At 42.5% G+C, this 25,005-nt stretch overlaps 2 protein-coding genes across 2 annotated transcripts in view; both read right to left on the bottom strand.

Moving 5' to 3' along the window:
• LOC132574320 (uncharacterized) overlaps positions 1-23,991 on the bottom strand; it is a 113,004-nt gene extending 89,013 nt beyond the window's left edge. Inside the window, exons 1-2 of the mRNA XM_060242681.1 lie at positions 23,310-23,991; positions 15,482-15,517 (exon numbers count right to left, since the gene is read on the bottom strand). Coding sequence (XP_060098664.1) covers positions 15,482-15,517; positions 23,310-23,522 — 249 coding nt within the window. The 5' untranslated portion in view covers positions 23,523-23,991. The remainder of the gene's footprint in view (positions 1-15,481; positions 15,518-23,309) is intronic.
• PARL (presenilin associated rhomboid like) overlaps positions 1-25,005 on the bottom strand; it is a 530,597-nt gene that overhangs the window by 284,451 nt on the left and 221,141 nt on the right. The gene's annotated exons all lie outside the window — the stretch shown is intronic.

Genomic DNA, 25,005 nt, shown 5'->3' with positions numbered 1-25,005 from the left:
TGTGTATATAGGAAGACTAAGATTACACAGCTGTGACATGCCTACACAAGGATAAACTCAATACTTTGCTTGTCATCCAAGCTGAAGGGAGTGACTCATCACTTCTTCATTTTATGTTCTATTCAAGACCATTTCATTCCCAAGATTCAAGAAGCAAGCAGGTGCCAAAAGGACACATATTGGAGGGCCATGGCACCATCGTCTACCATGCTGAGGACCACTGACCTATTGCTCCAGAAATATGTGAATAGCAACTTTTGGTGTCCCTCTTGAGGAAAGAAGAGCCACAGTTGCTAAAGATGGATTTCTCTGTGCCTTCTAGATCAAACTGGGTACACAAGTCAAGATGTATCATTAACATGTTTATCAATCGGCAGGGGGGGGATGTGACGACACACAGTGACAGGATGTGGGAGTCCTCCTGTTTACAAAAGAAAAATGAATTGTGTATAGCATCAGTTGTCTAAAGATTGTGATCAGCAAGATATGAAACGTTAGAATTTTTTGAACAAGCAGCCTCCCAAATTTTAGAACAACATTGTTATAAATACTCAACTATTTGTTATATCAAGTGCTGTATAAACAACATATGATAATGATGGTTTCCTAATATTGGGGCATGCCTGCTAATTCAGGCAAATTTTAAAATAGATTTTCACTGTCAGATCTAGAGGAGGCAGAGTAAAACTGGTAAATACAAATCTGTGAGAATATTCTGGATTTTCCAAGAGCAGGGGAAGTATTTTTCCCTTGAAAAAGTCTAAATATTAGTAAAACAGGAAAAGTTAAGCTGTGTTTCCTCCGAATTTTCCCCTAGATTTTGAAATCCAAAATTATCTGGAACCAGCTCATAAAATACAGTAATGACAAAATAAAAAGGTGGAAATCTGTCCATTACTACAATAAACTCTTCTCTCTCTAGAGCCATTGGAAACCTTTCACTAGCATTACTAATAGAACCAAATGACACATCTCAGCTCCCTTCAGCTCTGAGCAGTGGGAGGGAAACATCACATTGAAACCCTAACAGAAAGCGAGACACAAGTTAGTCATTCCAGGCAGCTCTACAATGGCCTTTTCATTAGATGGAGCTTCCCGTCAGACTATTATGGGTGACCCAGGTTTACCAAACAGCTAATCCATAGTAATGAAAGGTTTACAACAAAAATCTCTTTCCAGGGAGTCTGGGCACTTCCACATTGCCAAGCAGCCCATAGAGCAAGTGCCAACCACTAGAGCATACTCCAATAACAAAATGCTGAAGTCTTCAGTTGGCTTTGGGGGGAAACACATTGATGTGGTCTGAATGTACAGAAGGGTCTTTGGCATTTCCCTTAAATGGCACTGCAGCAAAGGCTGGGGATTATTGTTGTGCCATGGCCCGACATTTACCTATTAACTTTCATGTCTATCCAAAGAGCATCCCATGCAGAGCTTTATATTATTGGCCACCTGAAAGGAAGGCACAGAAGTCGGGTGCTGACCTCTGGCTGGATGCATGCCATTTACTGTGTATTGCCAGGCAACTGTAACCGCACTTTCTGCTCGACAGTCATCTGTTTGTTTCACATTTATATTGAACAGACCATGTACTGGTTACCATGAGTTACAAGGATCTACTTCTGCTGCTCTTGATCAAGCCACCTGCAACTAGTTTTTTAATCAAGTTACTACAAAATACCTTACATATCTCTTGAAGGACTGCCTTCTGCTGTCTCACTAGTCAAAGAGGCAATGATCTACACACTGCTGAGTTCAGAACTATATGCTTAAATTAATAGAGTAATAGATGGACTAAAATAGTGGCATAAAGTGGCAACTCTTTGATCTGTTGGTTGATTCTGAGAGAAATGGTGGGGAGGGGGGATCATTCTGTCCATTTGCTAGCAAGCACTACAGCAGGAGTCAAACTCCTGGATGGACAAACTCCTGTATACACAGGTTTTGATCTGCTATATTTTGCCATCTTTGTCCACCTTTTACACCCAAGAGCCAAAAATATTGCAGAACATCTATCTGAAACAATCGTGTGCCAGCAAATAAAATTGGGTGTGGGTGTGCAAGGGTAGTATTTGGCCAGACATGTCAATAGCTCAGGGGTTCCCCTTGGATTCAGCAGGCCATGCCTGCTGTCTTTTCCTGCGCATCTGTCTGCAGCAGTGCTACCACTACTATGGTTGCTTGGGGAAATATCTGACGCTGGGAGCCAAGCATATGGTGTGCCACTATTGGAATGTGTGGTGGGGGTTGCTTACTCCTGCTCTACAAAATACAGATACAGCTACTGTGAAACTGTGAAGTAACCTGTCACTAGAACCACTATTCTGGCTTCAAGAATGGTTTCATTTGTGTTCTGATGGCTTATTATATTAGATCACAAGAAAGTGAATAGAATGAACCAAAGGTTAGTTGGAAGAGTAGGACAGTTGTGGAAGTGCTCCCTCAGACTGATCCAGACCTATGACTTGGTGTTTCCTTAACTGGAGATTCTGATGTCCTAAGGTCTTTTCTTCCATGAACGCACTTCTGTACTTGCCAAAGGATGACAATGAAGTGAAGACAGACTGCATAAAAGAGTTCATTGCACCCTCAGTCAGTGCTCGCCACTTGCTAAGCGACTGGCTGCTTTATAGAAAAAAGGAGATGTCATTGCTACTGAAATTCATTTCTTTGTGGTGGGGGTATGTAGCGACTATCATTTTCAGCATCTTACCAAACAGATCCTGTAAGAAGTTGTCAACACCAGTAGCCATCTACAAGAGGCTAGAGTGGTGGCTTTCCCCAAGATCAGACCTAGGTGCATAGATACAGTATCACCTTTGTCTGTGTCATTCCTTTGTGTTTCTCTATCCAACCTTTCACCACTATATTTCTTAGGAAATGAATGATTGTTGAGTGATTTATTTATCTTGTATGTTATCTTGTATGCTTGGAGTATTTTTCCAATAAAAATCCTTGTAGTTTACCAACAATTCTCCTCATTATTTAGAAGAGTTTCTGGATGGACAAACTCCTGTATACACAGGTTTTGATCTGCTATATTTTGCCATCTTTGTCCACCTAAACTAATCCCCCTACTACATTTGAGGGCAATTTGGCCAACAACGCAACCAGCTGAAGTTGAGAGGGAGGCATGAAGGGCATTGGAATCAGCATGATGTCACATGCAGGGAGAACTCAGAAGTAATGTCATGATGTCTTCCCCCCTTATTTTTCTCCCACTGGCTACAAGAGTGGTGGAAGAAAGCAGAAGCTGGGTGTGGGAAATCCCTGCCCCACAGCAGGAACCTGGGAAGTCTATCAGAAACAAATGGTGTGTGTGTGTGTGTGTGTGTGTATATATATATATATATATATATATATATATATATATATATATATATATATATATATATATATATATATATATATATATATATATATATATATATATATATATATTTCATCTTAAAGTGCCCAAGCCCTTGCCTAGCCTGATCTAGACGGATCTCAGAAGCTAAGCAGGGTCAGCCCTGGTGAGTATTCAGATGGGAGACTACCAAGGAAGCCCAGGGTCATTTGAACATCTCTTCCCTTGAAACCCCCATGGGGTTGCCATAAATCAGCTGTGACTTGACAGGGGGGAAAACCCTGCCCATATCTACCCAGATTAGTAGATTATTAACCCAGGTTCAAATCCCCACTCAGTTATGAATCATAGTGGGGGGTGGGGGGAACCCTGGGTCCATCATTAACTCACTGCCTAGCCTACCTCTCGGGATTGTTGCCGACAGGGTTCACTTTGTAGCAGGAACTCCTTTGCATATTAGGCCACACACCTCTGATGTAGCCAATCCTCCAAGAGCTTACAGTAGGCCCTGTAAGAACAGCCCTGTAAGCTCTTAGAGGATTGGCTATATCAGGGGATGTGGCCTAATATGCAAAGGAGCTTCTACTACAAAGTGAGCCCTGTTGTCGGGATAAAAATGAACTGCATACATCATTCAGAGCCCCTTGGATGGAGAGTAAAATACAAATGTAATAACAATATTTGGGGGACAGCCATGCCAATCAGTACAGTAGTCTAGATATATCACATTCACACCCTAATTCTTATCAACTAGATCTTTTTTAAATTAGAAAAGTCTACGCCTTCATATGTTGCTTTCTATATCTGTAGAAGGTACACAGAAGACAGATTTTGATCTTATCTGTCACGGCACATGGAAGATCAACAGTTTAGACACAGGTTTTCATATTTTAGCAAAAAATGAAGTGAACTAAACCATATTTGTTCAACAGGCTGATGAATGAGAAATGTCTATTAATAAAAGTATTTATTTTAGGTGCAATTTCAGTCTTGACTGCCAGAATTAGGGACAACAGTGGGTGAACCAGTTCTGCTTGAAAGTTCAGTCATTCATACATGGCTGTTGTAGTTTTTTGTTTTTTAAAAACAATCTGACACTGCCGTCTAAGAATGTTGTCTAAGATTGCCAACCTCCGGGGGAGGCCTGAAGGTCCCCTAGAATTCTAACTAGCCCCACTGGTGGACCTCCTGATGACACTTGGGGGGGTTTTGGCCACTGTGTGACAGAGTGTTGGACAGGATGGGCCATTAGCCTGATCCAACATGGCTTCTCTTATGTTCTTAACTAATGTCCATATTACAGACATCTGTTCCCCTGAAGACAATGGCAGCTTCAGAGCACAAACTCTATAGCATTAGACTCCCAGCCACCACCTCCACATCTCCAGAAATTTCCCAAGCTGGAGTTTGCAGTCCTCACACAAAAATGATTATGAGTAAATGTGCCTAGACTGTGATGCCAGCAATTTTTAATATACAACAGTATGCCATCTACTTTGGAAAGGTGACTCAGTATAGCTCAATCATATCAGCTAAGTAGGGTTGGTACTTGGATGAGGGAATACCAAGAAGGACTCTGCAGAGGAAGACAACAGCAAACCACCTCTACTTCTCACTTGCCTTGAAAGCCCCTTGCTGGGGTCACCAGATGTCAACTGTGACCTGACGGTGCTTTACACACATGCATGCACACACACATATGTCATCTTCTAATTCTAGTTTATTGTCCATTTTTTGTTACTCGTTAATTTTCTCTAAGCCCATAGCTGAAATTTTAGTTTAAGGGCAGGCCTAAGAGTCCACTGCAGGGGGGGGGGAGCACTTGTAAATCAATTTGAAGCACCAGAAGCCCAACGTTAAGTTTGATATATTAAGCTTAATTCAGCCACAAACCTAAAAACACATCCCTGGGAGTAAGATTAATTGCATAAATGGGACTTGAATCTGAGTAGATCTGTTTAGCATTGTTCTCTTCATCTATAAATGCAAAATAAGTTGGATTTTAAGTATCAGGTGCCAAAACAATCATCTAGATTCTGGACTGATATGTGACATTCTCAACTGAGATATCTGTTTAATTCTAACATCACCTGACCAAAGAATTTTTGCGTTTCACAAACATAAGACAACATCTCATTGGTGGCAATAATCATGTTTCATTCAGCTACATAAGACACCTCTGAACTGAGGTATGACACAATAATATACTAACTGAAGTGTATTCTGAATTCCTTCTCAAAAGACATCTGAAACCACCCCAGGTTTTCACTTCAAGGGGGAAGAATGTGGGGTCTGAGGTTCATGTGGTCCTAAACAGTTTTAATCCCACTAGTATAGCACAGTGCTCCGAGCCCACAAAGGCTACAAGTTTGGCACCTCAGGGCTAAGCCCTAGACACCAGTGTATGACCAATGATGCTGGTGGAGCTACCCTATACCCTCTCTGTAGAGAAAAGGTTAAAAGAAGCACAGCTCCAAAGAGCTGAGAGAATAGCACCTGCACGAGACTCCATAGTGACCCTGCTCATGCTCACCAATCACCAAACAGCATATCAATTATCATGACTTCTTATCAGCCATATATGGAAGCAGACAGCCAGCATACTTGGAGGTCAATGCACATCCCTGACATGACATCAGCCTGCCTCCATCCACCCACAGAACACAACAAGAGAAAGAACATAGGAAACACAACACCATCCACTGTAGGCAGGATTGTAGCATGCTTAATTGGCACCCTGTAATTACCACACCCCTGGGAGTTCTGTGGGTGAAGGGGGTGAATCCTGTCCTGCAATCATAGATGTACTCACAGAGAAGAAAATATGGCCACTATATCACTTAAAAACCTCCATCGCTCTCTTGGCAAAGAGAAAACACATGGCCTTTCCCAGGAAAAAATTCCAGTCCAGAGTGGTGGTGGCATAATGTCCTAAGGGACAGCATTTTGAAGGTAAGAGGAACACAGACACTAGGACAGCAAAAAGAGGAAACACAACAACATATTCACAAAAGACATTCCTGTAATCACTGTGAAAAATCACTCATATCAGAAACAGGCGTTAGGGAGCTCTAATTCCATCAAGGAGAAAACTGGAAATGAAGCAGTGCTTACATTTTGTCATAACAGTAGGAGGAGAATTAAAACGCATAACTCACATTCCTTTAACCACACAGTCAACAAGGCATATAAGAAAAAGATATATCATGGGACATTGCAGCACAACATTAGCCCGGATGTTGAAACCAGCCATATATACCAGGTCAAGAAAGACACACACACACCCTCAAAAAAAAAAAAAAAGGCATTGCACAGCACTGGCTTGGAATGCATGTGGTTCCTGGTTCAAACATCACATGAGACTAGCTGTCAGACAGTCCCAGAAAGAGTTCTAGGTATAGCTGAGATTTTGAGCCATCAAACCAAAGTGCTTGGGATGGGCCACCCAAGGTGATTAGCTGCTACAGACTCCAATCATTTTGCTTAGCACCATTCCATGTAGTTATCCTTCCATTGTATTTTTGTTGTATTTTTGTACTGTTGTGTGTGTGTGTGTGTGTGTGCAACTGGAAGACATGGAGGCCTCTGGTGACTGACCCCTACTGAGAGCCTGGAGATTATTCAGAGAGGTGGCTGAATAAAGTCTGCCCCTGCATCTGGCTCTGGTATTCCAAGGAGGTCACCCATTCAAGTACTTGCCAGAGTCGACCCTGCTTAACTTCCAAGATCTGAAAAGATATGGCTTGCCTGAGCCATCCAGGTCAGGGCATCCTTCCTCTGTATTGATGAGGTTAAATATCACAGTCTGCTGCTATTAATCCCCACAACTCTTGTTCTCTGCCTCCTCACCCCGCTATGTATCCTGTATGGTTTATCATACATCAGTAGTGATCAGAGAACTTTGAGCCTCTGGTGGCTCCCACTCAATTATGCAGACTGAAGGACACTTTCAACCACCGCTGTGAGCCCCAAACAGAAGTCTGAGGACATTACTGATGAGCATATGGCTGTAACAAACCACAAATACCAAGTTCAATAAGAACAGAAACACATTTGTGGAACAATCCAAACATTTATTAAATAGTATCAGAATGCAGTTCTGAAGGCAAGGCAGATGAAAGGAATTGCCAACCTTCCTGTTCTAGTAAAGCTCCTATGCCTTTGAAAGCTGCGTTGATAAACCACAGGATCACAGGTAGAGCAATCCCTATCATTGCATGCCCATGACAGGCCAAAAAACACTGCTCAAATTCTTTACTGTTAAGCAGTTTACAATAGTGCAAGAGCCAGGATAGTTGGCAACCATAGAGCTAGATGCACACTGGTCACTGCAGCTGTTAACTGTCCAGTAGCCTTAGCACATGGTTGGCAGCGCACCACGACTGGGGTCCATCCTGGATTCTGTTGAAGGGTTGCCTGGGAAAAGTTAAAAGTAATGAAGAGTATTCAGAATTAGCACCAAACAGCAAGCAGGCTCAAGCACTGCACTCATTATATGAGCTACAGGTTTGAGACAGTGGCATGACCCAGGTGCTCTTCCAGTTCCTATACCAACCACCCCTTACCCTTTGGGCTCCCACACAGTGGGATTCACCTGTTGAAGGTGAAAGTGGAGTCACTGGGCAAATATCTACCCATTCCTAGCAGGGAGTTGCACTGGAATTCTTTCCATTTATGTTTTGCCTGCTTCTTGGAGCTCTGATCCTGCAAGGTGAAAGGGGCCATAAATGTTTGTCGATCCATAGCTTATGGTCACCCAGAAATGTGATTGTGCTGTTTTCCCCACTTGCAAGTGGGGTTTCACTAACATGACACTGCACTAATATTACAGTGGTGTTCTAATAGCATGACTCCAATAAAATCCTTTTGTGGAATACTTACCCTGTGCCTGTATATGTAAAATACTACTGGCATCTGTTGATGAAGGAATGGTTGTTGCATCAATATACTGTAGTTACTTGTTGGCACAGGGTAAGAAATTAGCAGTAATAAAAATGTTTGAGGCAGAGGATTCCTCCTTTGCTTACCTGCAAAGGATTTGTCCTTCTAGCATCCCCAGCTAGATCCAGATTGGTGTTTCTGTCCTGAGATGGAGTTCCTGTAAGAGTACTGAGCAAAGCAGTAAAAGCAATACGCTATTACAATGTTTGTTCTCTTCTTTTGCATGTGTGTGTCTGCAAAGTGCTCCTTCCCTAGAGTTCCTGGCACCAAAGTCCCTCTGTGGGCATTCTCTGTGCCTAACATGAGGCCAGAAAGGAAAAGCTGTGGGTGTTCTGCTTGAGAGTTTATATAGCTCTTCAAAGAGCTGTGATTGGTTAATGACTTAGTTGCTACCCAAAGCTACACCACTGCTGTGTAGGTGTAATGGCAAACAAGCAGAGGGCTTTATTTTTTGTTCTCATTGAAGTAGATGAGAATGTTTATTTTTCCAATGTTTATTATTTCAAGCACTGAGGGCCAGTTTGGTGTAGTGGTTAGGAGCACAGACTCTAATCTGGGAGAACCAGGTTTGATTCCCCATTCCTCCACATGCAGCTGCTGATGTGACCTTGGGTCAGCCATAAGTTCTCAGCAGAGCTGTTCTCTCAGCCACACCTATCTCACAGGGTGTCTGTTGTGGGAAGGAAAGGAAAGGAGATTGTAAGCCACTCTGAGACTCCAAATGAAGGGCAGGGTATAAATCCAATCTCTTCCTCCTCCTCCTCTTATTCTTATTTTTCTTACTGTTCTTCAGTTGAGGGAGCTTAGTATACTAACTAAACTCCACTCCCCCTCAGGAATGCCCCTAGCACTGCCTGCTTCTGACCCCAGCATTGCTCAGCTGTCCCAGGTTATCAATGACATGGAGGCAACAATGGAGAACTACAGTAGCCTGTCTCTATATGTGCTGGCACATCTTTGAGTTACACCAGACTGGGGGCTTAGTAACTATCCTAAGCAGTTCACAGACTGGATTTAAGACTGTGCCCTAACAGCACAATCCTCCACAAAGTTACTCCTATCTAAAACCAATGGCTTGTAAAGGTAATTGAAAAACATAGTATACCATTTATTTTTTATTTTTTTATTTAATGGACTTATATCCCGCCCTTCTCACCGAAGTGTCTCAGGGCGGCTTACAACATAATGATTCATATAATTCAATTTAAAACGTTTACCATGTGGGAAGCAATTTCTTCATGACCATACAGTTAACTATTTATCATCTTAACTCATGTACCTATCTTCTCTCAAGATATGTTGGAGGGAATAAGTGTGAGATGGTGGAACAGACTAGTGATTAACCTCTGCTTTAGCTAATGAACAGAAAGAGATGCCATGTTCTCACCTACTTTCTTGCATATCACAATCTCTAACCCAGAAAAATCAGAAAGGCAAATGTGTATGGTTACTGACTGTGAAGTGAGGAACAAGCACTCTGCTCATGACCAAGGTACTCTTTTCACCTGAGCATAGAGAGCAGGAATTGTCTTTGACTTGAACTTATATAGGATTCCACCCCACCCCCATACCTTCTTCTGGAACGAGTGCTTGTGATTGCCTAGGGTGATATGCCTGTTTCAGGTTTAGCTCTCTGCCCAGATCCTGGGACAAGTGAGGACAGCAGCTTTACAGAAGTTATTCATTGATGAATAAAAAAAACATTCTGCCATGTACGGAGGTTCACATTTTTTCTCACAGCCAAGCTGTAGCAAGATGGCTTGCAATTAATAATTAAAAACATGTATCAGATTCAGTGGCCAGGGTCACTTCCCACCTCCTACCTTCATTCTCATGACCCACTGATCCAGAAGCAGATATGGCTGGTGTTTATCAGTGTAAACAATATTAACAGGAAGAACAAGCAACTTAATCATAAATATTTTCATTTCAGCAAGAAAATCTAATCCTGAATATTATTAGCTGTAAATTCTCTGTGGCAGTCTGACAGATTTCGAACTGGACTTGAGTGTAGGATTCAGGGACTAGTACATTTGTACAAACTCATTTTAAATGAGCAACTTCTAAACTGAGGCTTTGATAATTAGATGCTCTCCTTGAAAACACCAGGAATAACAAAAACTGAATTTCAGTACACTGGGGCTGCCAGCTCAGCCCTGACAACATCTGCATTTGTGTATCATTCAAGCAAACAGTATCAATTTTCATGCAGGTTCACACAAAATAAGTCTAGAGAATATTCAAGATCATGGGAAATTTCTGGTTGGGTCCAAACATGATGTGCCCAACTCATGCTGTGTCATGGTTTGCATGATCAGACAAACTTACAGTCAGATGTGCATCAGGGGAATTTGCCTTAAAAAGCACTCATTTGTTTGCCATTGTGTGGGGCCTCTGCAAAAAGGGAGAAGGAGCTTCCAGTTTCCCGCCCACTACACTTTTGCTGGTGGAAAGGGAAGTGGGAGATATTTCCAACCCTTTTCTCATCACCTACCTATGGAGCCAGAGAATAGGGGCAAAAAGCTCCCTCCCCTCCTGCCTTTCTAATGGAGAAAGCAGAGTAGGAGGGACACTGGAAACTCCTTCTCCCTCCTCACAGTGCTCCCTCACTGCACCAAATGAATGAGTATGTTCTAAGGCAAGTACCCCAATGTACATCTGTCTGCAAGTCTGGTCAAGTACCCATGAACCAGCCAGCCTATGTATCTGTGTATCAGTATTATGTACCTTGGCCCTCAGCAACCTCCAACTCAAGAATGTCTCTTGTGATGGGAAACACTTTTATCAGCCACCAGAGGGCAATATATTCATATTTTTACGAGAGCAATTGAAATTAAATCTGTGGTTAACATACATCACACAGAGTTTGTCTTAATGTGTGTCCAGGGACAGTATAACCTATCCTGGACCACTGAAGGGTGTTATGGTAAACTGCTATCATTCATATCAGCTGAAATTAGGTACTTGACTTGCTCTTGTTCGTCTATAGTACACTAGAAACTGTAACAGTGACCAGACTATATAAATGTCTTTATAGGATTTGCTGCCTTTATATAGGGTAGGCAGAAGAATCTATTCTACAGTCTAATAAAGCCTCTGTAGAATTGGACTTTAGAGTTATACTACCAAAGATGTGTAAAATATAGAGATGTATTATTTGACTATCAAATATCCATGCAAGTCAATGGAGACGTATTATGATTGGATGCCACCATCACCTGACTAGATGGACTTGGACTTTAGTTATACTACCAAAGATGTGTAAAATATAGAGATGTATTATTTGACTATCAAATAGCCATGCAAGTCAATGGAGACATATTATGATTGGATGCCACCATCACCTGACTAGATGGACTTGGACTTTAGAGTTATACTACCAAAGATGTGTAAAATATAGAGATGTATTATTTGACTATCAAATAGCCATGCAAGTCAATGGAGACATATTATGATTGGATGCCACCATCACCTGACTTGAGGGGGTCAGAATTATTATGTCCCTCCAAGGGCTTAGTCACCTAGCAGAGATTTTCTGAACTGTAAGCCTGACTCTAAGCGTGTCAATTTGCTGCAACTGTAGGCTACACTGCTTAAAGGCTTTCATCTGAATGTAAGGGTTGTGCCACCTAACAAGATTCTTTGACAATGTGCCACCTAACAAGAGCCTTTTATACACTTGATAGGCATGGTTCTAAGCTTTCATACTACGATACTGCATAAAAGGCCTTTTTGAAGTTTGCCATGCCACTAAACAACAAAAGAAGGAATACAGAAGTGGAATGCTTGCATCTAGGTTGCCAAGTCCAATTCAAGAAATACCAGGGGACTTTGGGGGTGGAGCTAGGAGACATGGAGCGGAGCCAGGAATAAGGTTGTGACATGAAGGATAGGGGCACCTTCTTTTGAGGCTCATAGAATTGGATCCCCTTGGTCCAATCGTCTTGAAACTTAGAGGGTACTGTGAGGGGAAGTACCAGATGCTATGCTGAAAATTTGGTGCATCTACCTCAAAAAACAGCCCCCCCCAAGAGCCCCTGATACCTACATATCAATTTGCCATTATACCCTATGAGAACTGATCTCCATAGAGAATAATGGAGTGCCCAGCAGACATTTCCCTCCCCCCTTTCTGATAACCCTAAAGTGGGGAGAGGGCCTCCAAACCAGGGGATCTCCTGTACCTACCTGGGGATTGGCAACACTACTTGCATCCAGGGCTTTTTTTGTAGAAAAGGACCAGCAGGAACTCATTTACATATTAGGCCACATCCCCTGTGTCACCATTGTTTCACACAGGGCTTTTGTAGAAAAAGCCCAGTGTAAACTCATTTGCATATTAGGCCACACACCCCTGACACCAAGCCAGCCAGAAATGCGTTCCTGTGTGTTCCTGCTCAAAAAAAGCCCTGTGTTGCATCTCTAGCATCTGCTGAATGAGCTCGTTTACAAAAGCCTCAGTCTCCTCCTGCCTTGCCCCAGTGAATGCAGACTGCACCCTGGTGGGAGAATGACAAGTGACCATGTGATTAGTGATGCTATCATCTGGAGAAAGACCCTAACCAGAATAGAAGCACACTGAACTCTTAGATATTGTGAATGATTAACAAATGTTGCACAAACACATTTCCATACCATTCATTTTGTCAGATGATAACTGACCTTTCTGTCCATACAATGTTTGAAATAAAACTGTGGGATTCAGTAGTACACCCATATTGTACTGCATAAAACAGCAACATATATTTTTACTAAGCCACAGCAAAAAGAAAAAAAAGAAAAAAACTCTCCGTGTAAAATGCAATTTTAACTTTTTGTGAATATTAAGTATCAAAATACAAAATGAATATTATCAGTACATATCACCAAGTTAAAACCTCATAAGTTACTCAGTGCTCCTACTGTCCCTATGTGGCTGAAAGCCACTAAATTACATTCAGTCCAGTATTAAAAGTAGGTGGTCCAACGGAGAACTGGTCCACTTTGCAAGCCATTTTGGATCTCAAATCCTTCTTCCAGGGACCATTCTTATAAGTATTGTACAGTTTTCCAGGTCCAGTAGTGCCAAAAGAATTCCTAGCTTTCTCTAATTAGCACGGATAATAGCGGGAATGCCATAGTAAGTATTATCCTTATCAGCAATGCAGATGCCTTGTACAATACTCATAAGGAGGACCTTACCTCTGTCTCCCCTCTTTACTATCAAGTATATTAGTTCCTAAATAAACCTTTATCTGTACTTTATCAGGTGCTGATTACACTGCCAACATTTAGGAGATATCTATGACATCTCTTCAGAGTCCTGCTTGAGGCAGTTTACAAATGGAATAATAAATGATCAAACAATAGAAACCCATTAGACAAGCCAGTAAAATGTACATAATTTTGAGATGGAGCTGGAAAGCATAATAAAGTATTGTGCATCACTTTGTGAACAAAATTCACTGTGTATAATCAAACATGGGCTGCATTCAGACATTGTCAATGCTTGGGACTGTACAGGATGGGAACAAACCTGGTTGAATGTCAGGGCTTGTGTGCTCCCTCTCTCCTCATTTTGAACAAAGACAAAAAAGGCAGTTTGCTCCAATTAGCTGTAAAGTCCAAATCTGAGCCCTTTAACCAATGAAAGTTGCTAGCTTCTCAAAATTGAAATTAATAACCATGGAGGGTTAAACTGTGGTTAAAACCTTGTTTACTGGGACACAATTTAATCTCAGGTTGCTTAGGTGCCCACATTTAGGTAATGAAACTTGTTAGTCTATAAGGAACCACAAAACTCTTTATTACATGGGTGCTCCTGTGGAATTATGACTAACTGAAGGTGGCTGAAGACTTCCCTGATGTCTGAATCAAACCCTGGTATGGCCTTAATTCCACTTGCTGTCTCTTCCTAGAGAAGCACTGAATTTTGCCCAGTCTCAATAGAAATCTATATAAATCAAGCAGCACAAAGCAGGCTGGAAATGAATGGCTTTGCTCCAAGCCCAGAGGCATTCCAAACAGCTGCAACTATGCAACAGTCAGATAAATTGTATCCCCGGCTTCATTGTCATTTCATTCTTCATTTCAAAGAGCAGTTGCAAGTGGTTGTTACTGCTAGGCAGAGTTTGCTTGCCCCTGCTTATTTAGGAGGATGAGTACGTAGGACTCACTAGCGCCCCCGTCCCCATTTGAATGCGATGGAATGCATTGTCCTCAAAGTGTGGGAGAGGAGGTGGATGTGAATGGAGTTTTGCACGAGTAGATTTTGTTTTGCTGCGGGACACAAAAGGGAGGCTATGTGGGAGGTGTGTGTACATGCGCAGTTCTGCCGGTGGTTAGGGAGAATAGTGTAAAGAACAAGAAATGCCCAGTGAGCAATTTCCAGAGATAATCAATGGGTGCATAATGAGCAGCCCACGCCTTTGCATATTGATTAGTCGGTTCTGGCACGGCTCTGCTCTCGGAGGTCGGCGCCCATGCCAGCTGCTTTATGGGAAGACAAAGGAGAAGGATGTCAACTGCAAACCGCTTGCTTTTTTTAACTGGGGAGGGACAGTTCAGACGCTTCATGTGTGTGAACGGAGGGCAAGGAAGCTTAGTTGCAAAAATAAAAGAAGCCGTCAATACGTTTCTGTTTGCTGAAATAATTAATTTAAGAAACATTCAATGTTAAATATTTATTTATACTTAGTAGTGAACATATCATTCAATCAAACCATCATTAGAAATATAGAAGATAACAGAATTAAGTGTGTGATTGGTGTCATTTTTTATAGTATAATGAATACATTTCATGGAATATGTTGTGTGATTTTAAGTATTAGATTGCACAGAACTATTTTTACATTACTGACTCTTTTGTTTGCAAACAGTACTTGGATTTTTATTTTACTGCTAACCCTACTGCGAAGGTTTTGCTGCAACTGGTAATAATTATGTAGTCACCAAACACCATTCTCCACAAATCATGCAGGGTGTTATAATAACAAACAAAAGATAAGGTTTTTCATTTTTTATTGACTCCTACATGTAACTCTTCTGGGACTGAAAGTATTTTTAATAAGAACATTTTCCCTAGGATTGTTTATGAAGTTTTTGGTTAGTCATGTTAAAGGAATGCCATTGGAGGGTCCAGCCTATCATATTGTAACAGTCTGTTAATGAATAAACATCTGGTGTTATTTTGCAATTGAAACGATGTCCTACCTTTTGGGAGGCTGAGCATCTTTTCTCCAAAGCTCTCTGTGAAGACACAAATGCCAAGAGTTAGAGAGGAAAGACTCAGAAGCAATAATCTGCAAAATATCTTCCCGTTTATCTCAGAAACAACTTCTCTTCTTACTTCAGTGGAATCACCCCTGGGATAATTTTGGTTCTATCTCTCTGCCAACAGAGAACAACAGAAGGCTGCGAAAAGCAGCTAGATTTGCGTTTCTTTTCTTCAATGGATCTGTTCATTCTAGTCTGATGATGGAAGCTGCAAACAAAGGCCCTTCATGCAAGCTCATTGTGCTGGACATAATTATACTGTATAGTCTTCATAACTATACATGCCTGAAGTCACGTTGCAAAAGCTTGTGTTTCACTTGATCTTTTTCTAATAAGACAGAGAGGGACAGATAAACTGAGAGTAATATAAAGCTCAGAATAAAGATTAATAAAATTCCCCACTGCAGTGTTTCCTAAACTAAACTGAGGAGTGTGACCTCCAAGGGACAGAGCACACTGGCCAGGAGAATGGGGTTTCAGTCTCTTTTAATGTTTATTGATACACATGAGGCTGCCTTATCCTGAATCAGACCGTTGGTCCATCAAGGTCAGTACCATCTACTCTGACTGGCACCAGCTCTCCAAGATCTCAGGTAGAAGATATCTTTCATATTACCTTGTACCAGGACATACCAAGAATTAAACCTAAAACCTTCTGCTTACAAAACAGAACCCAGCCAAGTAGGCTTATGCAGAGCTAAAAGTCTGTGACTTCATCTCTTTGTTTTGCTTATTAAGAAAAAAATGTGGGTGTATATATATTTGGAACATAACATTAAATTAAAGAAAAGAGATAATCCATCTTAAATGATAAACACTCAGGAATCATACGGAACATGAGATTGCGTCTGTTTGGACTGGAGTTGTGGGGGGAGATGACAGAAATGCTTAGGCCTGGCCAGTCTCTCTGCTTTGTGAATATTCAAAGCAGGGAATGAAAGAATTTCTAAAAAAATAACTTCTGAAATTAAAGGGACATCCGAAAGGGAGGATCCTGCCTAAAATATGATGCTCCTGCTCCTGTTAATTTGCCACAGGATGGAAAAGAGAGTTCACTAGCCAAAATGGAATTTTCACTAAAAAGTATAATCCATCCTGCATCACAGCCATCCAATTGACACCTCTTCTCAGGATGCATTTTGGGGTGAGTCCTACACTGGGGAAAATATTTCCCATTCTGGAACCCACCTCTGACAAACATAGTAAATCCCAATATAAATAAATAGTAGGAAGAAAGCAGAAGCAAGATGCAGGTTTAGAGTTTCCTTGTTGAGATCATAAGTGTTAGTTATCTCCTTTTAGTGTAGTTATGCAGAAGTGGCAAGTTATAGTCTTGGTAACGTTAGTAGCCTGAATTAAAGAAGGTATAAGATTATCAGGCATCTTCTTCATTCTTGTGCATATGTTTTCATAAATGTAGCTGACAATTACCCAAGGACTATCCAAATATTTTAAAGATTATCTGGCAGGATGCAGTTGGGAGTGTGGTTTATGAGGATCAGTAGGAGGGCTAAAATTGAGATGAGTCAGATCATGGGACTTATGAGGTCTCCTACTTTTTCTGACTTTTAAAAACTGAGGTCGTTTTCGCACTCACCTCCAGCCGGCGCGCCCCCCCTCTTCACCGCGCAGGATCTGCGCGGATTTCGCACTAAATGCCGCGGAGCAGCCTTTTGCGCCGGAAACGCCTGTCGCAAAAGCCGCGCAAACGCCAAACTGCTTTTTGGCGATTTACGTTTGAGTGGCTTTTGTGACGGGAGTTTCCGGCGCAAAAGGCTGCTCCGCGGCATTTAGTGCGAAATCCGCGCAGATCCTGCGCGGTGAAGAGGGGGTCGCGCCGGCTGGAGGTGAGTGCGAAAACGACCTAAGTCTCTTTCAACTTTATGATTCTATAAGAACAACCATAGTAGATCAGACCAACAGTCCACCTAGTCCTGTCTCATGTTGCTAATGGTTGCCAAGTGTCACAGGGAAGCCCTACTCCACAATATCTGACAGTCAAAGGCTGCCTGTTTGATGAATCTGGAGTCCTGTTTGACTTTCATGGCTTACACATATCCTTAATAAATCTGCTATGTGTATGTTGAACTCAGCCTTGTGATCACTAGTTCAACCATCTTACCTTCCCTGCCAGATTCTGAGTATCACTCAGGATTGAATTCAGGGTCCAGTCAAATCCACAACTAACTGTTCTAGGGCACCATCTAGAATTTTCCTCTTTTGCTAATTGCTGTGATTTTTTTAAATGCTGCCTCTGGTGAAGTGACATAAAAATATTTTGCATTAAAATAAACAAATTTGAACAGAATTTGCCCAGTCAATAATAGTTGATCTCCCCCACTGTTACAACCTCCTCCTATAATTCAGTCATGACAATCACATCCTCCTTCTTGTGTAAGTTATTGATCCATTCATACAAGAGTTTTAGCAACAGTGGGAGAAATCTCCATTGGTTTCCCTTCCCCGCATGCAACCTCCTGCATCATACTCCTAGCTGTTCCTGAAAGTTCCTGGCCCTCAGGAGTAGCTCTTCAGGTGGCTCCAGTGGGAAGGGAAAGTAGTGAAGACTCATTCTATTAACTCATAGTTCATAGGATTCAAGCCAGGTCTGGATTTACCACAGTGTGGCCTGTGATCCCAGTAGGACTGATGAACAGCATCATAAATCCATGGTTGTAGAATGCTGCAATCACTCAGGAGTCAGGAGTAAACCAAGTATAACTTCATTCAGAACACCCAGCAAAAGGAAACTAAGGTCTGCCACAGTCCTTCACCACAGCTTGCCTAACCAGCCTATTTATTAATTTATTTTAAACATTTATAAACCACCTTTCTTCCTTATGGAGTACAACATAAATAAAACACATTAAATAAATACATTAAAAACATAAAAGCCAAATTTTAAAATCATAACTCTGGACTGCTAGGAAACTTAACCAAATGGAGTCCTAAATAAATCCATCATTAATTGTCTCCTAAAAATTGGAAGTGAGGGGACCAGTCATGCCTCTGGGGAGGTTGTACCATAATCATGGAAATGCCATGATAAGGCCCTCTCTTGTATTCCCACCAAATGAGCTTCTTTGATTGATGAAACAAAAGGAGGGTCTCTCCCTGTGATTTTAATTCCTGGACAGGAACATATGGGAGAATATAGTCCTTCAGATACCTTGGTCCCAAGCCACATAGGGCCTTAAAGGTAAAAATGAACAGTCTGAGTTGGGCTCAAAAGTGGATCAGTAGCCTGTGTAATTGCTGTCATTCATGTTATATGTTCCCAATAGCTGGCCCTGACCAGCAATCTAACCACAGTATTCTGTATTAGCTGCAACCTCCAAATACTCTTCAAGGGTAGCCCCAAGTAGACTGCATTGCAATAGTCCAGTCTAGATGTAATTAAGGCATGGATCACTGAGGCTTGATCTGACTGGCTCAGAAATGGATGCAGTTGATACACCAGCTGATGCTGGGCAAAAGCACAATGAACCACTGCAGCCATCAGGTCTTTGGAGGTGAGTGCTATGTTGAGTAGCATTTCCAGGCTGCAAACCTGACTCTTCAAGGGGAGTATAACCCCATCCAAGACAGGGGAGATATTAAGTGCCTGGTCTGCCTTTCTACTAGCCCTGTCTACTAGTCTTGTCTTGTCAAGATTAAATTTCAGCTTGTTCACCCTCATCTGCCCCATTACCAACTTCAAGCACCACTTCAAAACATCAACAGCATGCTTGGAATTAGGTGGGAAAGAAAGACAGAGTTGCGTATCATCCACATATTGGTAACACTGCAGCCCAAAACTTCTGATGACCCTGCCCAGAGGACTCATATTAAATAGATTCGCAAATATTAAATTGTATGGGAGATAACACTGAATTCTGCAGAACCCCATGTCAATGCCCATGTGGCAAAGCAGGAACCCCCACCACCATCCTCTGAAACAGCCCTTCCCCAGACCATCATAACAACATAGTTTCAGTGCCAAGGGGCAGCTCTGTAAGATACTACAGTCAATAGTATTGAAGAACGCTGAAAGATTCAGCAGAAGTAGTAGGATCACATTCCCCTTGTCTAGTTCTCGGTAGAGGTCAACCAAGGCGACCAAAGCACTTTCTGTTCCAAACCCCAAACCCGAGCTTGAAGCCAGACTGAAAAATGTACAGAAAATCAGTATCTTTCAAGAGCCTCTGGAGCTGAGAAGAAACCACCTGCTCAAGCACCTTGCCCAAGAATGGAAGATTGGTTCTCCAACATAGTAAGACTTAAGGAGGATTTTTTCCCCTAAAACAGGTCTAATCACTGCCTCCTTGAGCATGGTGGTACAACCTCTGCCTTCAAAGGAACATTATCACTCCCCTTACCCACTCAGTCAGCCTAGGCTTCCCAACCCTCCCGCCCTGGCGGGGGACCCCAGGATTTCCACCCTCTTCCCCCGCTCCCCCAAAAAACGGAAGCGGGGGGAGGGGGTGGAAACGGCGCCGGGGAGCATGGCCAGCCGCCGCATCCCGGAGCAGGCAAGGCCGCCGCACCGCTGCTGCCCCCTCCCCTCCCACCGCAGCTGCTCCTCCGAGATGAGCCCAGGCTGAGCCCATCTCAGAGGAGCAGCCAAGAGGCGGCAGCAGCGCAGGGGAGGGCGAGGCAGGCCAGGAGCATGGCGAGCCACAAATCCGGGCCCTTCTAGGACTCGCGGCTCGCCACGCCCCCGGCCCGCCTCCCCCCCCCTCCGCTTCCACCCCAGAGGCCGAGCAGGCGAGGCGGCAGCGGCGCGGCGGCCTCTTCTCTGCTCGCCGTGGCTGCTCCTCCGAGATGGGCTCAGCCTGAGCCCATCTCGGAGGAGCAGCCACGGCGAGCAGAGAAGAGGCGTCAGCTGCGCAGCGGCGTCGCACGCTCCAAGACGGGGCAGCTCGCTGTTTCCCCCCTCCCCCTAGCCCCACCCCAGTGTCTCCTGGCTCCACCCCCAAAGTCTCCTGGCTCCACCCCCAAAGTCTCCTGGCTCCACCCCCAAAGTCCCCAGATATTTTTGGGGTTGGACTTGGGAACCCTAAGTCAGACCCACTCTGGTGAGTTTTTATTAGCCAGGAAGGGCAAAGGTCAAGGACAGGGCTGGTAAATATCACCTCTCATGTGGTAAGAATCCAGTTTCTCGGGCTATGACGTAATCCTAATTTTATCCCCAGGGTTCACATCCACTCTGTCAGTGGAAAGCCAGTTCTGCAAAATCCATTTTGATCCCAAGCCAGGGTTTGCCAACTCCAGACTGGGAAATTCCTGTATCTTTGGCAGTGAAGCCTGGAGAAGGCAGGGTTTGGGGGTGGGAGGGACTTCAGTAGGGTATAACGCCATAGTCCACCATCCAAAGCAGCCATTTTCTCCAGAGAAGACTGGACATAAATTGTAATTCCAGGAAATCGCTAGGCCCTACCTGGATCGTAGCAAAACTGACACCAAACACAATGTATTTTTGAATGTTTTATAGGGTTACCAACCTCCTGGAATTACAAATGACCTCCAAATGATAAAGGTCAGTTCCTCTGGGAGCTTCAGAGGTTGGACTCCTTGGCATCCCATCTCCACTGAGCTCCGTTATCTCCCCAAACTCATCCTTCCCAGGAATAGGGTTGCCAAGTCCAATCCAAGAAATATCTGGGGACTTTGGGGGTGGAGCCAGGAGACTTTGGGGGTGGAGCCAGGAGACATGGGGGGGTGAAGCCAGGAACAAGGGTGTGACAAGCATAATTGAACTCCAAGGGAGTTCTGGCCATCACATTTAAAGGGGCAGCACACCTTTTCAAATGCCTTTCTTCCATAGGAAATAAAGAAGGATAGGGGCACCATATTTTGGGGCTCATAGAATTGGACCCCCTTGTCCAATCATTTTGAAACTTGGGGGGTATTTTGGGGAGAGGCACTAGATGCTATACTAAAAATTTGGTGACTCTACCTCAAAAAATAGGCCCCCCCAGAACCCCCAATACCCGCTGATCAATTCCCCATTATTCCCTATGGGAATCATTCTCCATAGGGAATAATAGAGTGCCCAGTAGACATTTCCCTCCCCGCTCACACTTTCTAAAGCAAGGGGAGAGCCTCCAAACCAGGGAATCCCCTGACTCCTCCCTCTCTCTCACACACAAATACTTACTGGGTCTTGTTCCTGCAGAACTTTACTCCCTCTGAAAACGAAAGCAAAAGAAAGGGAGGGGCCGTTCTCTGAGGAAACTGTTACTGATCCTTTCCCATGAAGCCCTTCCTGTTCCCTACTTCCTGCTCAGCCTTAAAGGTACACATTTTAAAAACTGTTTGCAGGTTTCTAAACCTGTAGGAGCTCTAAATCTACAGAATGACTGTTGGGGCGCCCCCCCCCCACCGGCCAGCTGGCTGGGGGCGGGGAGAAGCCTGTCAAAATGGGGGATCCCCCGCTGGGACCTGGGGATTGGGAAGCCTACCCAGGAACTTCCCTCAGATCTCCAGGAATTTCCCTAGTAAAGATCAATATGGCTAATATAGTATTCAAAGTGGACAAACAGCCATTTTAAAATTAATACCCCCTAAAACAGTAGGTAGTATCTTTTATGTGAATCTTCACTGGCGGAGGGAATCAGTCATGCCTTAAGCATATAACATATATTTAGCAAACATTTATTTACCACAGATATAAGAGTGGCCAGTACAAATTGACAGTGGGGTGGACAATTTTCTGTACTGAGTTTTCATCTTCCAAGCTTTGGTCCACTGTTTCAGATTTGAGGTTAAGAACACTGAAGCCTTATTCAGCTGAAAGTATTATGAAGTTATTTCTATATATTAAGTATTGGAAGCTTTACAAAATTCCCACTGGGATAACACAACAGATCACATTTCAATTCAGTAAACTGAGGCACTTGATTATTTTCTTGCTTGGGTTCACTAAAACACTTTTTAGAATGTCAGGATGGAAAAGTTAAAGTTCTAAGATCCATATGAATTACCTAATTTTATACAACTATTATTTCCATGAGTATTAAATTTCAGTAAGTGCCTTTTGGTGTTTTATCTGATGAATGAATGTCAGGATGCCCCTTTTTACAATGTATTCTAAAGCATCACTTGCAAATAGCTTTCCTCCATAATTGTCCTTGTTCTTCTAATGATCCCACTTTGAAAAATCACATTTTACGTATTCTACAGCTCTTTGTTGCCACAAAGAGTACCTTTCAATTCGCAAAGGAACTTCATGCACAGCTCTCTTGAGTGCACACTGCCTAAATTATAGAAGGTATTTTGAAAATCAAACCTAATGTTGCCATATTCCAGATTAACAGAAATCCCTGCAGTATTTTGCATCGGAAAATACACAGCTTCACCTCATTTACTGTATAAACCCTTAAACAGCTTAATGAAATTGAATAATGATGTTTGATGGCACAAAGAATTAACTGTCTTTTTTCCTACTGAGACACTTGCTTTCCTCATAGTAATTTAGAGGCAAGGTTACATTATGCTGTCCCTGTGCTTTTTCATGTTTGGTGGGAAATCCTGAAAAGTTGAATTGGAATTATTAATTAGCACTGCAAAAAGTAGATCCTCACAACAGTTTTCTTTGATATTTTTTCAGTTGTTCACATTCTCTTTTTTCAGTACAATGATTTGAATGCCTGAACCATATCAGTGTTTTTCTTAAAATGCCTTTAAAATGACTTCATAACACAGAGAAACTAGAAATTTTCTCTGCCTGATCAGCATTTCTGAATTTAACTAGTAATACTCTTCCATGTGTGTTGTCTCTTACCTTACAGAGTTTCAAGATAAGCCAGCATGCCAGATATGCTGTCAGAGTGAACTTTGCCTTCATGTAATTCTCAGGTAAACAGGTGAGATACATTTGTACAAAATCCAGTTCGCCACTGACACCAGCCCTACTGCTGCCAGCCCCAGTACAAGCCTCCTCTTGTCTTCTCTGGTTCTCTTCTCCTGACATACTTAGTAACCTGTTTAACTCCATCTTATCAAATATTTCTTCAAAGACTTCCACACAGCTACAGGCCAAGTCCCTTTGCCTCAAATCAGCAGTTAACTCTTTCTGGTCATCAAAAAATTCAGCCTATAATCAAGGCAAGAGTTGGATGATGCTGGGAAAAACTTCTTAGGTTTGAACAGCTTTGGCTTGTTGCCTTTCTGTTATTGAACAACCTCTTACTAGATAAATATAGCACTGGCTAAAGAGTGCCTTGTCATACAGCACAAGAATAGTTCTGTGGTTGCCAAGAGCGAGGAGAAAGATTCCATTTAGTCAAAGAGAAGCCCAAAGCATCAGTCCTGTCTTGTTCATGTGGGGAAAGGGGGATGAAAGGAAAAGCTATGATCTATGAAAACTTTTTTTGGCCAGTTTTGCTTCCTCCATGAAGTCCCAGTTGTGGAAAGAAACAAAATGCTTATGGGGGAGGGATTTAGTGTTGGGTTTTTTCCCTGCCCAGCCACAATAATTCATTGTTTGTGATTATTTCATATGCCAAGCTTGGGAACACTACAGATTTCAAAAGAATAAATGAAGTGTCCTGAATGGAATTGGGCCAAGATATTTTTCAGTTAATGAATTGCCTTTCTACTTAAGTAAAAGCAACCAAAATCAATTCTTTCCCATGCAATTATACATCTAAATTGATTAAAGTGGATTCATAGCATACTTATAGAGTATGTCAGTGTGTGTACCCCAAAACTCACAGAATTTTATGCCTCTTCAAAATCAAATTATATAAATAAAGATGATTTTAGGGGATGGGATTCTAATACTTCTCATTGGACTAATTAAAACATGTATAATAACTTCATGTATAACTTTAGGACTTTCTTTTTCACAGGATTTGCATTGTCCAAGCATTTTCATGCTTAACTGTGCTTTTGCATTTCCTGCATTTGAAATCTGTATGTATAGCCCACATTGGCTAGACTTACATTCAGTCTAAAAATGGCTTGGTTTCAGTTGGCTCTGATGTGAGCAACATTCACAAGTGATGCATTCCAGATTTTAAAGCTTTCTTAGTATCGCTAGTAGAAAATGTTCTCAGACTCCCATTTGCTTTACTAGGGCTCTGCTGATGTACAGGCAAATATGAGTTTACATAATCAATACATGGTTTTGTTGGGGCTCACCTGTGTTTTTGCAGCACATTTATTACTGCAGTTGTGCTGATTCCCACACTAATGTCACAAAGCCACATGAAAGGCAATGGAAATTGTGCTAGCACCTGAGGAGGAATGCTTGGCAACATCTCTTTTATAGGATGCTGATTCCTACAACCAGGGCAGGCTCTGCCACTAGACAAACTAGGTGATTGCCTAGGAGGCCAGCCTTCTGGAGGTACCAAATTGGGTGCCCCTAGGGTTGCCAAGTCCAATTCAAGAAATATCTGGGGGCTTTGGGGGTGGAGCCAGGAGACTTTGGGGGTGGAGCCAGGAGACATTAGGGGTGGAGCCAAGATCAAGGC

Source organism: Heteronotia binoei, chromosome 6, assembly GCF_032191835.1.
Source record: "Heteronotia binoei isolate CCM8104 ecotype False Entrance Well chromosome 6, APGP_CSIRO_Hbin_v1, whole genome shotgun sequence".
NCBI classification, from domain to species: domain Eukaryota; kingdom Metazoa; phylum Chordata; class Lepidosauria; order Squamata; family Gekkonidae; genus Heteronotia; species Heteronotia binoei.
The sequence above is the reverse complement of the archived record's forward strand: the minus strand, read 5'-3'. Positions and strand labels throughout refer to the sequence as shown.